Source organism: Chelonia mydas, chromosome 20 (genome assembly GCF_015237465.2).
Source record: "Chelonia mydas isolate rCheMyd1 chromosome 20, rCheMyd1.pri.v2, whole genome shotgun sequence".
In the NCBI taxonomy this organism is placed as follows: domain Eukaryota; kingdom Metazoa; phylum Chordata; order Testudines; family Cheloniidae; genus Chelonia; species Chelonia mydas.
In genome coordinates this window covers 1,268,548-1,283,404 of record NC_051260.2, presented here as the reverse complement: position 1 = coordinate 1,283,404, position 14,857 = coordinate 1,268,548, and the positions used below count along the sequence as shown (strand labels likewise).

The window sequence follows — 14,857 nt, the reverse complement described above, 5'->3', positions numbered from 1 at the left end:
CCGCTCCAGAGCTGGGAATAGAACTCCGGAGTCCTGCCCCCGCCCCCCCCGGCACTCCCCTCCAGAGCTGGGAATAGAACCCCGGAGTCCTGACACCCCCCCCACCCCGCACTCCCCTCCAGAGCTGGGAATAGAACCCCGGAGTCCTGCCCCCGCCCCCCCCGGCACTCCCCTCCAGAGCTGGGAATAGAAGTCCGGAGTCCTGCCCCCGCCCCCCCCGGCACTCCCCTCCAGAGCTGGGACTGAAAGCCTGGAGTCCTGCCCCCCCCCCCCCCCCCGCACTCCCCTCCAGAGCTGGGACTGGAAGCCCGGAGTCCTGACCCCCGCACTCCCCTCCAGAGCTGGGACTGGAAGCCCAGAGTCCACACTTCAAGCGCGGGGCTGCAGCCTAGTTGGCGCTGGAGGCCTCCCCGCCGTTGCCCACTCTGTGGCGTGTGGGTGACACGGGGCCGCGGGTGGGGACTGGTGACTTGGGAGCCACCGGCATGCCCTGGGATCCTTGAGCCAGCCCCGCCTGGCACGTGGCCGAGCCCTGGGGTGGGTTGTGAGCCCAGGCCCTTTACCGTGGCGGGGCTGGGACCCAGGGCCAGCATCGCAGGGTCACGTGGGCAGAGGGAGAGGGCTAGAGGGCGGCTCTGGGGGTGTGGGTGGGGGCTGCACCGAGTGGGGAGGGGAGCCCAGCGCCTGGCTCTGAGTGCAGGCCCGAGCCCCACCCCCTGGGGGCGCTGGCACAGACGCTCTGCTTTGCCCCGGGGCCGGCAGGACCTGCGCCAGGAGTGCCTCAAGCTGAAGAAGAGGGTCTTTGACCTGGAGCGGCAGAACCAGACCCTGAGCGACCTCTTCCAGCAAAAGCTGCAGCTGACGACCGGCTCGCTGCCCCAGGTCCAGCCTCAGCCCCCCCAACCCCCTCCCACCACCCGGTCCAGCCTCGTCCACCCCCATCCCTCCCCGCCAACTGGTCCAGTCTCGCCCCACCTCCCCCCGCCACCCGGTCCAGCCTTGTCCACCCCCATCCCTCCCTGCCAACTGGTCCAGTCTCGCCCCCATCCTTCCCTGCCACCCGGTCCAGCCTCGTCCACCCCCATCCTTCCCCGCCACCCGGTCCAGCCTCATCCAACCCCCTCCCTCCCCGCCAACTGGTCCAGTCTCGCCCCACCTCCCCCCGCCACCCAGTCCAGCCTTGTCCACCCCCATCCCTCCCTGCCAACTGGTCCAGCCTCGTCCCCCTCCTTCCCTGCCCCCCAGTCCAGTCTCGCCCCACCTCCCCCCGCCACCCAGTCCAGCCTCATCCACCCCCATCCCTCCCCGCCAACTGGTCCAGTCTCGCCCCCATCCTTCCCTGCCACCCGGTCCAGCCTCGTCCACCCCCATCCCTCCCTGCCAACTGGTCCAGTCTCGCCCCCATCCTTCCCCGCCACCTGGTCCAGCCTCATTCAACCCCCTCCCTCCCTGCCACCCAATCCAGTCTCATCCACACCCATCCCTCACCGCCAACTGGTCCAGTCTCGCCCCCATCCTTCCCCGCCACCTGGTCCAGCCTCGTCCACCCCCATCCTTCCCTGCCACCCGGTCCAGCCTCATCCGACCCCCTCCCTGCTGACTGGTCCAGTCTCGCCCCACCTCCCCCTGCCACCCAGTCCAGCCTTGTCCGCCCCCTCGCCTCCCCCCCACCACCTGGTCCAGCCTCATCCGCCCCCCTCCCTACACCACCACCCGGTCCAGCCTCAGCCCCCTCGCCTCCCCGCCCCGGTCCAGCCTCGTCCGCCCCCCTCCCTCCCCGCCACCCAGTCCAGCCTCAGCCCCCCACCCGCCACCTGGTCCAGCCTCAGTTCCCCCCCCCAGTCCAGCCTCGTACCCCACCCCTTATGTCTGGGGTCCCCGACTCCCTGCCCTTCTCCTTCCCCTGCGGCGTCTCCGCCCCTCACTGCCTTGCTTTCGTTCCCAGCTGGCCCTGCACCCGGTGCCTGCGCTGTGCAGCCCCCCGGCCAGTCTCCAGTTGGGCTCGGTGGAGAAGCTGGCCCCCTCGCTGCCCCTGGGACGCTGCGCCCTGCCGAGGGAGGTATGTCCCGCGCCCCCTTGGCTCCCCGTCCAGCCAAGCTCCCGGCTGCTCTCGGCCCATAGACCAGGGAGAGGGGCACTGGGGGGCAGCTGCTGTCCTCGCCGGGCCCGAGCCCCCCGGGCAGGGACGTGGGTTCCGTTGCAGGACACTGAGATCAGTGGGGAGCTGCAGGGAGGGCTGCCAGGGGAACGGGCTCCAGCCACGAGCTTGGGGTAGTGCCAGGACGGGCACTGCCTGGGCAGGGCGAGTGGGGCCCTTGCAGGCATGTGGCTGCCCCAGACCTAGAGCCCCCTGCAGGAGCAGCCGAGCCCCCCCCCCTTTTGTTTCCGAGGAGCTGGGCCCAAGCCCAGCAGGGCCCTCGGAGCCAGGACTCCTGTGCCAGACTTTGCCACAGATAACGCTGGGGATCTCAGGCGGGTCACGCCCCCCTCGGCCTCCATTTCCTCACCTGTGCACTGAGGGAGGAGGTGATCCTGGCTGGGCTGCTGAGCTGGGGCCAGGCTGTGGGGGGCCCGTCGGATTGGGGGCTGCTCAAGCCCAGCTTCTGGCAGCTCAGTCAGGCCCCTTGTGCCCTGGCATTAGCAGAAATGGCGGGGGGTCTCCTGCCCACCCATGGCCCCGGGAAGGTGCAGAGACGTCGGCTTCCCAGGGCAGCGCTTTGGGATGCTCCGTGGCAGCTCCTCCGGATCTGCCTTTGGGTCCCCAGTGCCCAGCCCCCCCGCCACAGGTGCAGGCTCTCCCCTGCTGCCCCCCCTGCCCTGGGAGCAGAACCGGGGCTGGGCGCCCCCACTGCATCGGGTCTGACAGAGCAGCTCTGATTCCCTCGGGGAAGGGTCTCGGAGCGGGGGCTGCTGAGGATGTGGGGAGGGGTGGTCCCATTAACAGGGGACGGAGCAGGGCATATCGCCCCCTCTCCCGGCAGCATTGCCACGGAACCTGCCATGCTCCTATCCCAGCAGTGCCCAGGCTGCCCCCTGCCAAGTGGGGAAGGGGGGCTGGCGTATGTGGGTCACCCCTGTGAGGATCAAGCTCCCTCCCTGGCTGGCCCCCTGATCAAAGGGGCTCCCCACCCCCAACAACCTGGGCTCCCACTAGCCTCCCTGTCCCCACCGTCTGGCTGAGCCTTGGGACCCAGGGGGGCCCCAGAACCCCATGTTCTAGGCCTGGGCCTGCCCCTGTTTGCCCCGGGAAGCAGCGAACGGCCACGGTGCCACGTGCTCGGGCTGGGGGTCTGGATTATCGGGGGGTCGTTGGCCTAGCTGGGAGCTAGGCTCTGGGCATCTCACGGCCTCTCCGGTCCCTCTCCTCAGGTGGGGTACGGAGGGCTGCGGACAGGCAGCCCCGGCTTCCAGTCCATGGAGGCGCTGTCTCCGTTCTTCAAGAAGAAAGCCCAGATCCTGGAGGTGCTGCGGAAGCTGGAGGAGACGGACCCCCTGCTGTGCCCCCCGCCCTGCCAGCTGGCTCCCTGGAGGGACCCCAGCCACTCCCCTCCCGAGCCCGGCTCCCACAAATTCCAGCCGGTCCCAGCAGACAGCCGGAGCCAGCCGGAGTCACCGGTGAATGGGGAAGGCCCCCCGGCCGAGCCCCTGGCCACCACCCACGAGCTGTGGCCGTCCTGCCTGCTGCGAGCTCAGCATGGCCTGGAGGAGGCGCTGAAGTGGAAGAGCGAGGAGGGGGGGGGCCTGGAGGCCGAGGGGGGGCGCCCCCAGCTGCTCCCCCCGCTGTGCTGCCGGCAGAAGAGCGAGGGCAGCTCCTCCTCCTCCTCCGACGAGCTGGGGGAGCTGGGCCCCGTGGAGAAGGGGCCCCCGGGTGAGGCCCCGCTGAGCACCCTGGCCGAAACGAAGCTGGACCTAGGCCTGCTGCTGGAGGAGACGGAGTGCTACCTTCAGCACTTCCTGACCGGGGGCTGCCCGCTCAACGGGGAGCCAGCCGCTGCCTACCAGCTGGAGGGGTCCCCAGGGGCGCTGGACCCCAAGCCAGGGGCGCTGGGCCCCAAGCCAGGGGCGCTGGGCCCCAAGCCAGGGGCGCTGGGCAAGGCCCTGAGCCGGGACGTGCTCACCAGCCTCTCGGTCTTGGGCAAGTACGAGCCCATGAAGCCGGCGTCGGGCCTGGCCCAGGGCAGCGTAGACAAGCCAGCTGTCGGCACAGCCGCCGGCGGCCAGGACCTGGGGCCCTTCCCGGAGCCGGCCCTGGGGCACCAGGCCTACATCAGCATCTGCCTCTCCGGAGATGAGCCCCCCGAGAAGAGTGCCAAGGGCTTTGCCCAGATCTCGGCTCAGGGAAAGCCCAAGCTGCAGCCGGGGCCCCCGTCGCCGGGCGGTGGGGCACTTCCCCTGCCCTCCCCCTCCAAGATGCTGAAGTTCCTGAAGATGCCCACACCCGGGGAGAAGCCCCAGGGCCCCAACCCTCTGCGCCTGAGCCCCCAGCTCACCCGCAGCTCCAAGATCCCCTGCCGCAGCAACAACTACGAGGCGTGCCCCTCGCCCGTGCTCAGCCGCAGGGCCTCCCCCGAGGGGCCCACGGCGCCTCCCTGCCCCCTGCCCCCTGGGGCCAGCGGTCAGGCCTCCCCCAAGGCTGGCAGGCACCTGGCCCCCGGGACGGCTGAGGCCGCCGTGCACTCCCCGGAGCCCTTCGGCCATGGCTCCCCGAAGGCCCATGACTACGAGAATGTCTCGGAGCTGTCGGTGGGCGGCCTGGCCTCCCTGCTGGAGCGGCCCAAGGGCTCCCGCTCCACCCCGTTGCGAGGCGCCAGGCCAGACGCCCCCCACTGCCCGCCTGAGCTGTGCCCCTACGTCCCTGCCAAGGAGGGCCGGGAGCAGGGCTCTGAGTCCCCACCGCCTGCCCGCAGGAATGCCGCGGGCGCCGCCGGGCCCAGGAGGCCTGGGAACAGCACTGGGAAGAAGCAGCCGGAGCTGGGACACCTGCCCTTTAAGGAGCGTCTGTCGGCACTGGGGAAGCTGAAGGGTGCCAAGGCCGGGGAGCGGAAGGAGGCGCCGGGCCCAGAGAAGAACGGCTGCCCCGGGAAGGCCAGGGCACCAGGCCGGCCCTGCGAGGAGGCGCTGGAGACCAGGGCACAGCCCCAGCTGGGTACGGGCGGCAGCCTCAAACACCAGGAGCAGTGCCATGGCGGGGAGCCCGCCGGGCGGTGCTACTCCTCTGGCTCGGTGGGCTCCCGGCTGGAGGCTGAGACCTGTTCCTCGAAGCACTACGCCGCCAAAGCCCGCCTGCCGGGGGCGCTGTGCCCAGCGGGGACCCCCCTGGGCCCCAGGAACTCCCCCAAAGCCCCTCCGGTGCCCCCCACCAAGGGCACCAAAAGCCCCCATGGGAGCCCCACCAAGCTGCCCTCCAAATCGCCCACCAAGGCACCGGCCAAGGCTGGGGCTCCCCGCCTGCCTGCCGAAGAGCCAAAGCCCGGTGGCCCCAAGCCGCCCCCCACACCGCCGCCTGGCGCGGGCCGCAAGCCCCCCGACTGTGCCAAGGCCCCGCCCCTGCCTGGCCAAGCTCTGCCCGCGGTCGGCCCCGGGCTGCACTCGGCCATCGAGGAGAAGGTGATGAAGGGCATCGAGGAGAATGTGCTGCGCCGGCAGGGCCAGGACAAGGGGCTGGCGGGCGAGGGGAAGCCGAAGAACTCCAGCGGCATCGCCAGCTGGTTCGGGCTGCGCCGGAGCAAGCTGCCCGCCCTGAGCCGGCGGCCCGAGGGGCTCCCGGCCAAGGGGGAGCGGAAGCAGTGGGGCGGGGGCGGCGAGAGGAAGGTGGCGGCCGGCAAGCTGGAGGCGGAGAGCCTCAACATCTCCAAGCTGATGGAGAAGGCGGAGGACCTGCGCAAGGCGCTGGAGGCGGAGAAGGCCTACATCAACGGGCTGGCGCTGGAGAAGGGCCGGCCCCACGCCTGCGGCATCCTCATGGAGCAGACGCAGAACGAGCTCCAGGTCATGTACCAGGAGGTGACGGCCGAAAACTTCATGCAACAGCTGCTGAACAGGTACTGGGGGGGGCTCTGCGAGGTGGGGGCAGGGGGAGAGGGAGATGCCAGCAGGCGTGGAAACAGAAGTTCGTGTGCCCAGGCAGCGGGCTGGGGGCCAGGACTCCTGGGTTCTGTCCCCGGCTCTGGGAGGGGAGGGGGGGTGCGGTGGTTAGAGCAGGGGAGAGTGGGGGTCGTTCCTGGGTCCTGTTCCCGTCTCTGGGAGGGGAGTGGGGTCTGGTGGGTTAGGGCGGGGGGAGGGGGGATTCCCAGCCTTGGCAGAGACTCCCTGAGGCCTCTCTGTGCCTCAGTTTCACCCTCTGTGAATGGGGATCACGCCACAAGCTCAGACGTGCTGAGAGTGAGGGAGGGGAGGGGTTTTCATTCGGGGCAGTCGTCCTGAGCCCAGACCAGGGAGAGCTGTGTCCAGCCCGTAGGGAGGGGCTCTGCCCCACTGGCTCTGGGGGTCCATCTGTCTGTCCTGTCAGCTCCCCGGCAGCTCACACCCTCATCTCTGCAGGGTGGACGGGAAGGAAGCCTACGAGAGCCGGCTGGAGCAGAAGAGGGAGCTCCGGGATTTCCAGAGGGTCTCGCACGACATCAAAGACCCCAGGCTCTTCCGGCCCCCACGGAACGGCATCATCGGCGACCTGCGGAGCTGTGAGGAGACCCCCAAGAAGGTGGGGAGTGCCCCCAGACCTGGCCATGGCCGGGCTCTGTGCCAGGCAGAGGGGAAAGTAACCCTAGGTGCCGTGTTTATCCGTCTCTCTCATCTCCTTTCCTTTGAAGAGCCCAGACTCGAAGGTCCGGGAGGAAATCCCATCGGACGACAGCCTGGCCGAGTCCGTGAACTCCCAGCACTTCACAGGTGGCCCCGCAGGAGGCTCAGTGGCTCAAACCCTGGGTTGGGCCTGGCTCGTTATCGGTGCAGACTGTGGCCGAGTGGGTGGTTCGGGAGGCAGGGGGTCTGGTGATTGGGAGTTTGGGGGTCTGGACTCCTGGGTGACGTTCCCAACCCTGGGTGGGGGTGTGGCGTGCCGGTAGTGGGCGGGGCTTGGAGTCAGGCGGGGGCATGGCAGTGGGGGGTGGGAGGGGCTAGGGGCAGGACTCAGTCTGAGACCCTCCTGACCTTGGGTAACTTGCCATGTGTTCCGTGGGGGTGTGGCCTGCCAGTGGTGGGCGGAGCTTGGAACCAGGAGTGGGCGTGGCATGGGGGCGGTGGAGGTTTGGGGGGCAGGAGGGTGTGTGGTAGTGGAGGGTTAGGGCTAGGGGCAGAACTCAGCCAGGGACACCCCCCCCACCGTGGGTAACTTGCCATGTTTTCTGTGGGGGTGTGGCCTGCCGGTGGTGGGTGGGGCTTGGAGTGGAGGGTGGGTGGGGCTAGAGACAGGACTCAGCCTGGGACATGGCGGGGGGTGACCTTGGGTAATTTGCCACGTGTTCCGTGGAGGGTGAAGTGCTCTGAGATGGGCTGCGGGGAGGGGCTCCAGGAGGCCCATCTGGGCTAGGCCGGCCCGCTGACTCCACCCTGGCCTTGTTGCTCGCAGCGTGTGGCTCCCTGACACGGACCCTGGACAGCGGCATCGGCACCTTCCCTCCCCCCGACTACTGCAGTGGGGCTCCCAGTAAAAACCTCCCCAAGCTGAAACCCAGCCTGGACCCGCTGCCCAGCCTGGCCCCGGGGCGGCCCCCTGGCGGCACCAGAGTCCCCCGCAAGGCCCGCACGCTGGAGAGGGAGGTGCCCAGCGTGGAGGACGTTCTGGCGCCCGGCAAGCACCAAAGCATGCCCGCGTTCCACGGTGTGCTGGCCAGCGCCGAGCCGCCCCCGAGCCTCCGCGGCCACAGAGTCTGCCCCCAAGGTCTGTACCCAGGCGAGCCACCGGGGCAGGGAGGGGGCTTACGCTGGGCCCAGCGAGAAGGTGGGGAGCGCCCCCCATCTTGGCCACGGCGGAGTCCTTGGGGGGCTGGGCTTTGTGCCAGGCGGCGGGGCAGGTAACCTCCCTGCCCGTGTGTCTCCCGCGCCACCTGGGCCGGACGCTGTCCATTTTCCCCCTCTACCAGAGGGCTTAATCCCCCACCCCGCCCTGCGCTGAGCTGCCCGCCAGGGGCCGGTGGGTGCTAGGACAGGACTGCAGCGACCCCAACCCTCACCCCAGTCCCTGCTGCCCACGTTTGCAGCCACTGAGCCCTTCGCCTGGGGCTGGGTTGCATCCCAGCTTGACCCCGTGGGGAATGGGGGGGTCGCCCTCCAGGGAGCTGTCTGCTAATTCCCCACCGCCTTCCTCCTGGTGCCAGACCCCTGCATGGAAACCGGCCGAGCGCGGCGAGTCCAGCCGAGCAAGAACTGGACCTTCCCCAACTCCAAGGCTTGCAGCGGCTCTGCGGACCCCTTCCTGTGCACGGCCCGGGACCTGGAGGGGCTGCATGGGCTGGCCGGGGTAAGGAGCCCCCCCGGGGACGGGGCAGGGGTGGGGCCCTGGGAGCGAGCTGCCAATAGCCCAAGGGTTGGTCTGCGTGGGCAGCGCGGTCCTGCCCGTTGGACCCACGGCCTAGCCCCAGGGACACTCTGGTCCCTGCTGCCCCGAAGCATCGCCGCACTGGGGGCTGGTGGTGCTGAGACCCGGCTGCTCTTGGGATGCAGGCGGGCCGTGCCGACACACAGGGACCCCCCCAGCCGGCCGGGTGTTCTGCTCCCCGTCCCTGAGCGGTGTCTGCCTGGGGGTGGGCACTGAGCAGAAAGGTGACAGTTCAGGGCTCCCCTTGCCGTTTTCAGCTCACTCCCCCGCCCCCCCCCCCCACGCACAGGGCTCAGACCCCTGCCGCACGGATCCCCCCGCCCCGCTCTCACGCCCGTGTCTGTCCCTGCAGAGCTCCGCACACAGCACCGCCGAGAGGAAAAGAGCCTCCTCGGACGTGCCCCGCCTGCCGCCCCCCTCCTCACAGGGGTTCAGCGCCAGCCGGACGCCCAGTGCCTCTGACGTGGGCGAGGAAGGCAGCACGGAGCTGAGGTCCAGGGACACGGGGCAGGGCCAGGCGGGCCTGGAGAACTCGGAGTCGCTCAGTGACTCTCTGTACGACAGCCTCTCCTCCTGTGGGAGCCAAGGTTAAAGGGGGGCTGATCTCAGGGTGCCCCTGGAGCCCCCCTTCGTGGGGGCGGGATCATCTGGTGCTGGAGCAGGAAGGCGCTGCCTGGGGGCCCCCCTGTGCTTCCCCCGACCCCTCAGGAGCCCAGGGCGCTTGGCACTGGGGCCCTTCAGAGCCCATTGCTGGCACCGGGGGCCGCAGAATCCTGCCACTGTCTCAAACCAAGCCCTCCTCCCTCTCAACAAGGGCCACCACCACATCTTCCACCCCGGACCCCTTTCCAAGCAGGCTGGAGCAGCCGCCTCGCCCTGGACGCAGCCCCCAGCCATCGGGGTGCTGGGAGGGGCCGGGCAACAAACAAATCCGCTGGGCCTGGCGCCGCCTGCTGCCTGCCCCAGGCTTATCCCCAGAGGCTGGTGCAGGCGCCTGGCGTCGCAGGGCCGGTCTGCGCTGTCATCTCGGCTCCAGGGACGTCTGCATGGAGCCAGGCTCCCGTGCCGCTGTCCCCACCTCCAAACCCCCTCCCCACGCGGGTCAGGAGTGGGTTCCCTGGGGTGCATGGGGATCGCCTGCCTGGATTGGACCGGGGCCCCTCTAGTACAGTCTTCACCAGGCCCCAGAACCAGCCGCTGCCGAGGAAGGTGTAAGATGCCCTGCGGTGGGCGATTCTGGAGTAAGTTGCCAGTGGGGCGGGGAGGGGTCTCTCCTGTTGGCTAGGGCCTGACCAGTCTGTACAGCAGGGGGCGCTTTGCCCTTCTCAGGTAACTGGGTGGTCTCTTGTTCTTAGCTGCATTGAATGTCCAGTCCCCTTTTCACGCCGACTTTGCTCCACACCTCAATTTCTTGTGGCAGAGAGTTCCACAGGCCCCCTATGGGGGAGGGGGAGATTTGCTTTCCTCTGATGCACCAGCTATGGGCCTGTGCTGGAGGGAAGGTGGGCGCAGCTGAGCGGAGTGAGTTGATGCTGTAGAAACCAGGAGTCCTAAGCCCCTGCAACCCCCTGCCCCCCGCCCCCCGGCTGTAAAGCGGGCTGTGAGTGGCTGGATCGCAGGGGTTTTTGGCCGTCCCGAGTTGCTGGAGTCACGAAATGGAACCGGGTCCCCCTCTCTCAGCAGCTCCCTGGTTGTGCTCCCCGACCCCTCTGTCCCCTCAGCACCAGGCTGGGGTGCAGAGGGCGCCTCGCAGTGGTTCCCCCCACCCCCACCTACTAGCCAGTGCTCTTAGCCCAGCCCTGCCTACTCCCCGGTGGGGCCGCTCCTCTCTCCACTGGTGCTGGGGGGCAGACCCATGAGCTGACCCCAGCTGGGTCCTGGAGCTGCCGTGGGGCCAGGCCGGGTGCTCCCGCCCCTTGTCTTTTGTGTGTGGGTCAGGGTTGCCCTTGGCTCCTGGTCCCGCTGCCTCCCCTGGCCGCGTGCCCCTTGCCTGGCTCTCTCCAATGGTGCTATTGCCATGTACAGACCCCCCTCCCCAGCCCCACTTCCCGTTCTCGCCTTCCAGTCGGGTTTTTTATTCAATGACGCCACCCTCCCACTTTGTTTTATTTATATAAGTTATTGTGAATCCAGCTGTTTATTGTCTGCCTTGGTCTCCCTTCAAACAGCCAATAAAAGGTTAAGAGCTGGCCTGGATTAGTGCGTGGTTTCCCATCCCCGCCCTGCCCACCCGCCAGCGGCTGCGGGGTCAGGAACGGAGCCGCTGGGCAGGAGTCGGTGCCCAGGGCGCGGTGCCCACAGGCGGCCTCCACAGCCACATGCCCTCCCGGGTTTCACAAGCCCTGGAGCGGCCCAGGGACTCAAACTGGCACCTCGAAGGGTGCAGCCAGCCCAGGCCCGAATGGCAGAGGAGCCTGCTGGGGGCGGGTTTGTCGTCGGTGCACGTGGGGCGCGATGGGCTCGGTGTGACTCTAGCGGGTCCCCTCTGCCCGCTCCAGACCTAGCACCCACGGGACTGTTGGGAGTCAGGCTGGGTCCTTCCTCTTCAGAGCCGTGGGTGGGTGCCACGGACGCTGACTGGCCGCCGGGGGCTGCCCCCCACGCGCAGGGCAGGCTGGAAAGGGGGCCTTGGGCCCCCCTCCTGGGAATCCCAGTCCCTGCCACGCAGACGTCGAAGGGATGCTGCCGCGTCAGCGATTCCAGCCATGGTACCAGAGCACGGGAAAGAGACGCCTCGAAGGGAGAGGATCCGTCGCCAGCCCAGAACGAACTGATTGACAGCTGTACGGGGGCACTACGCGCCCAGCACTGAAAGGCGGCCACCTCTGAGCGGGGTGCAGCGGCTGTTTGGCAGTGGAGCCGGGTCAGACGCCAGCCAGGCTGCGATGACGGTTGAGTGTGAAAGGGGAGAGCAGGCGCGAGCGGACACCGCTGAGTTGGGTGAAGGATGGAGCCGGTGTGGGCAGGGCAGGCATGCAGAGGGCAGGGGCACAGGGCAGGGCTGGCATGCAGAGGGGCATGGGGCAGAGCTGGCAGGCAGGGGTGCAGGGCAGGGCTGGCATGCGGGGGGCAGGGGTGCGGGGCAGGGGTGCAGGGCAGGAGTGCAGGGCAGGGCTGGCATGTGGGGGGCAAGGGTGTGGGGCAGGGGTGCAGGGCAGGGCTGGCATGGGGGGGCAGGGGTGCGGGGCAGGGGGGCAGGGCAGGGCTGGCATGCAGAGGGGCATGGGGCAGAGCTGGCAGGCAGGGGTGCGGGGCAGAGCTGGCAGGCAGGGGTGCAGGGCAGGGCTGGCAGGCAGGGGTGCGGGGCAGGGGTGTGGGGCAGGGGGGCAGGGCAGGGCTGGCATGCGGGGGGCAGGGGTGCTGGGCAGGGGGGCAGGGCAGGGCTGGCATGCGGGGGGGCAGGGGTGCAGGGCAGGAGTGCAGGGCAGGGCTGGCATGTGGGGGGCAAGGGTGCAGGGCAGGAGTGCAGGGCAGGGCTGGCATGCGGGGGGCAGGGCAGGGCTGGCATGCGGGGGGCAGGGGCAGGACATGGGCTGGTAGCAGTGGGAGGGCAGAACGCTGGTGACTTTTCCCGAATCAATGGGCCTCTGAGGGGCGCGATTATATAGGGTGCCCTGCCATCTCTGGTTGCCTTGGCGACCCTCCAGGTTGCCCTGCCTCGCGCTGGCCAGGCCCCTTGCTGCTTGGCTCCCTGGCAGCCTCGGGTGGGGCCGACCTGGCCGCAGGCAGCTCTCGGGGTGTCGGGAGGGAGACGGGGCCCCTCCGCTGCCTCGCAAGATCTGGTCCCCGTTGTGATGTCCCAGCCTGGCGGGACAGCGCCCGGCCTCTGCAGGCTGGGTGTGGGGTTTGCAGCAGGAGCAGGTACTCGTGGGGTTTTGGGGGCCAGGCAGGGGTGGGGGGGCAGTGCGGGATCTGGGGGGCAGCCCGCCATGCAGACGAGGGGGTCGGGGCTGGCCGTCACTGCAGCTCACTAGCGTGTGCGTGGGCCGGTTCCCAGAGCCATGAGCCCAGTCCGTGCTTGTGGGGCTCAGCTCCCCCGCTGAGGCAGAGCGGGGGGGGTTCGATTGGGAGGGGGGCTCGTGCCTGCACCCCAGCCAGGCTCTGTATTCGCGTGGCACCAGGCATAGACCGGGCCCCCCTGCGCTAGGCCCTGAGCAGGCTTTGCCCTACACCCTGCGTCTGCCCCACAGCGGCGCACCCTCCCTGGCAGTCACTGGCGTCCTGGGACCGGGGGGGGGGGGGGGGGGGGTGTCATGTTATGTCCCAGGGAGCTGCTGGCTCAGGGGGGCCGTGGGGCTGGACGGACGGACAGACAGCGCCCCCCCCCCCAGCTCAGCCACCCCCGCACTACGGCTGTGGCAATGGGGTGCTGGGCAAGGGGTTTGGGGGGGGGGTGAGGGGCCCAGTGGCCCCCCCAGCATCACTGTGGCTCCAGGCACCAACCTGCGGTGCCCCCTTGTGGCCAGCCGCGGGCCAGTGGCGCTGGTTGCAGGGCAGTTGCATCACTCCCCTCGCGGGGCCCCTCCCACCCTGGGGAGGGGGGGGGAATTTCTGATCCCCCCCCCCCAATCCTGATGAGCCCGTGAGGCCTCTCCCCCAGTCAACTGGAGATGCCCCATTTCACCTCTGGAGTCTGTCTCGCAGGGGCAGCTCTGAAGAGCCCCCCTCCCCCTGTGTGGCTGGGGGGGGTGGGTCTCCCCAGAGGTGGTGAAGCAGGATGGGGGCCCCCACTCGGGGCTGGCTCCCCTCTGGCAGCCAGGCCGGGCTGTGGGCCGTGATGGGGAGGACATGCTTCCCCATGCCCGCCCCCAGCAGCCCCTCGGGCAGTTCCCAGCCTGTGTTGAGGGGACAGGGTGCTCGCTAGGCAGGGTTAGCAGCGAGGGAGGCATTTTCTGGCCCCTGTTCTTCCTGGAGTGGGGGGGGGGGGGCTGTGTACTAAGTCCCCCCCCCCCCCCCCATCACCATTGCCCCAGCAGGGTTCCCTCCCAGAGGTGATACCACCAGCCCGAGGCAGCCGGGTCCCAACCCCGGTTCGTCGTTCGCTGCACAGACAGTTTCCAACCTGCCTGCAAGACCGGTGAGGAGCGCGGGCACCGTAAGGTACGTGCGGGGAGCCCGCCTGGCCCGTGACTGCAGGGGATCTGTGCCCGTGCCCAGCCCCCCCCGGGGTGCAGCCGTGGGGTCTTGTGCCAAATGCAGACCCCTGCCATGATGAGCGAGAAGGGAAGCCTGGAGCTCTGGGCTTGGGCCTGGCTGAGCCAGACCCCAATGCCATTTCCCCTCCCCACCCCGAGTCCTGACTGTACTGCACCCTGGCTGCAAGCCGCCTAGAGGGTTAATAAATTGTCTAAAGCGCTTTGTTGGGCAAAGGGCTCTTGGGGGCGGGAGGTGTAAAAAGCAAGCGCCAGGCTCCGGTTTAACTGTCCCTACCTGTAAACGCCCGTAAACGCAGTGCATATGGAGTTAGGTCTTCTCAGCCCTGCTGAAATGCTTCTGGGCGGCTGGAGTCACAGCAGCATGCCATGGGCATGGAGGCTATCAGGACAGGTAATTTTAGGGGAGCCCAGGGCCACAGCCCCATCCTGGGTGAGCAGGGCCATGGGCTGTAGGTGGTGGCTAGGCCAGGGTGGCTGCTGAATTCTGTCTCCCCGGCCCTTCTCGCCCACACGTGCTCCGCAGGGCACCAGTCCTGTTCACCGGGCAGCGAGTCCAGCTGCTGCGCCAGCCCGAGTGCCCGCACTCCGGACCACACCCGCCGGCCAGCTCCTGCTGCTGCCCCTCACTTCACCTGACTCTGCTGGTGCTGGGGGGCCAGCGCGGCCCAGTCCTGTGGTGCAGAGCACGTTCGCTTTCCCAGCGGGAAGGGGAAGAGAGACTGACAGGCCTCCAGACAACTGTCTGCCTTGGGATCATCCCCACGCCTGACCCACAGCTGGCCGTAGAGACCAGGCCCAGAGAACATAGAGATGTGGGGGAGGGGGTGTTGGAGCTGGCCCTGGGCCCCCCACTGTGGAAGGGCGACTGGGTTCCCCATCCCTCGTTGCCGCGGGGCACACAGCACGTGCAGCCCCCTCTGCAGAACAAGCCCCCTGCACTCCCTCATCACCCAATGGCCACGTCCCAGCCGTTATTCCTGAGACTGAACTGCCCCCGTGCAGCCTCCCCCAGGCTGTGCTGAGACCCCGCAGCGGGGGCAGGAGCTCTCCACAGCACGGGGGCCTTTCTGGGGCTGTCACTTCTGCATCTTTCCCTGCCCTAAATATTCCCCTGGCTACTCTGAGGCAGGCTGGCCTTGTGCTCTGGAACGTGATGAGTCCAGTT

At 69.0% G+C, this 14,857-nt stretch overlaps 1 protein-coding gene across 4 annotated transcripts in view; it reads left to right on the top strand.

Annotated features, from left to right (window-relative positions):
• NCKAP5L (NCK associated protein 5 like) overlaps positions 1-10,732 on the top strand; it is a 28,136-nt gene extending 17,404 nt beyond the window's left edge. For all 4 annotated transcript variants that reach the window (XM_037883805.2, XM_043532662.1, XM_043532663.1 and 1 more), the window contains 8 exons: positions 763-882; positions 1,946-2,059; positions 3,370-6,041; positions 6,541-6,700; positions 6,810-6,888; positions 7,568-7,879; positions 8,316-8,458; positions 8,889-10,732. In XM_037883805.2, coding sequence (XP_037739733.1) covers positions 763-882; positions 1,946-2,059; positions 3,370-6,041; positions 6,541-6,700; positions 6,810-6,888; positions 7,568-7,879; positions 8,316-8,458; positions 8,889-9,128 — 3,840 coding nt within the window. In that variant the 3' untranslated portion in view covers positions 9,129-10,732. The remainder of the gene's footprint in view (positions 1-762; positions 883-1,945; positions 2,060-3,369; positions 6,042-6,540; positions 6,701-6,809; positions 6,889-7,567; positions 7,880-8,315; positions 8,459-8,888) is intronic.
• The last annotated feature ends 4,125 nt before the right edge of the window (positions 10,733-14,857 follow it).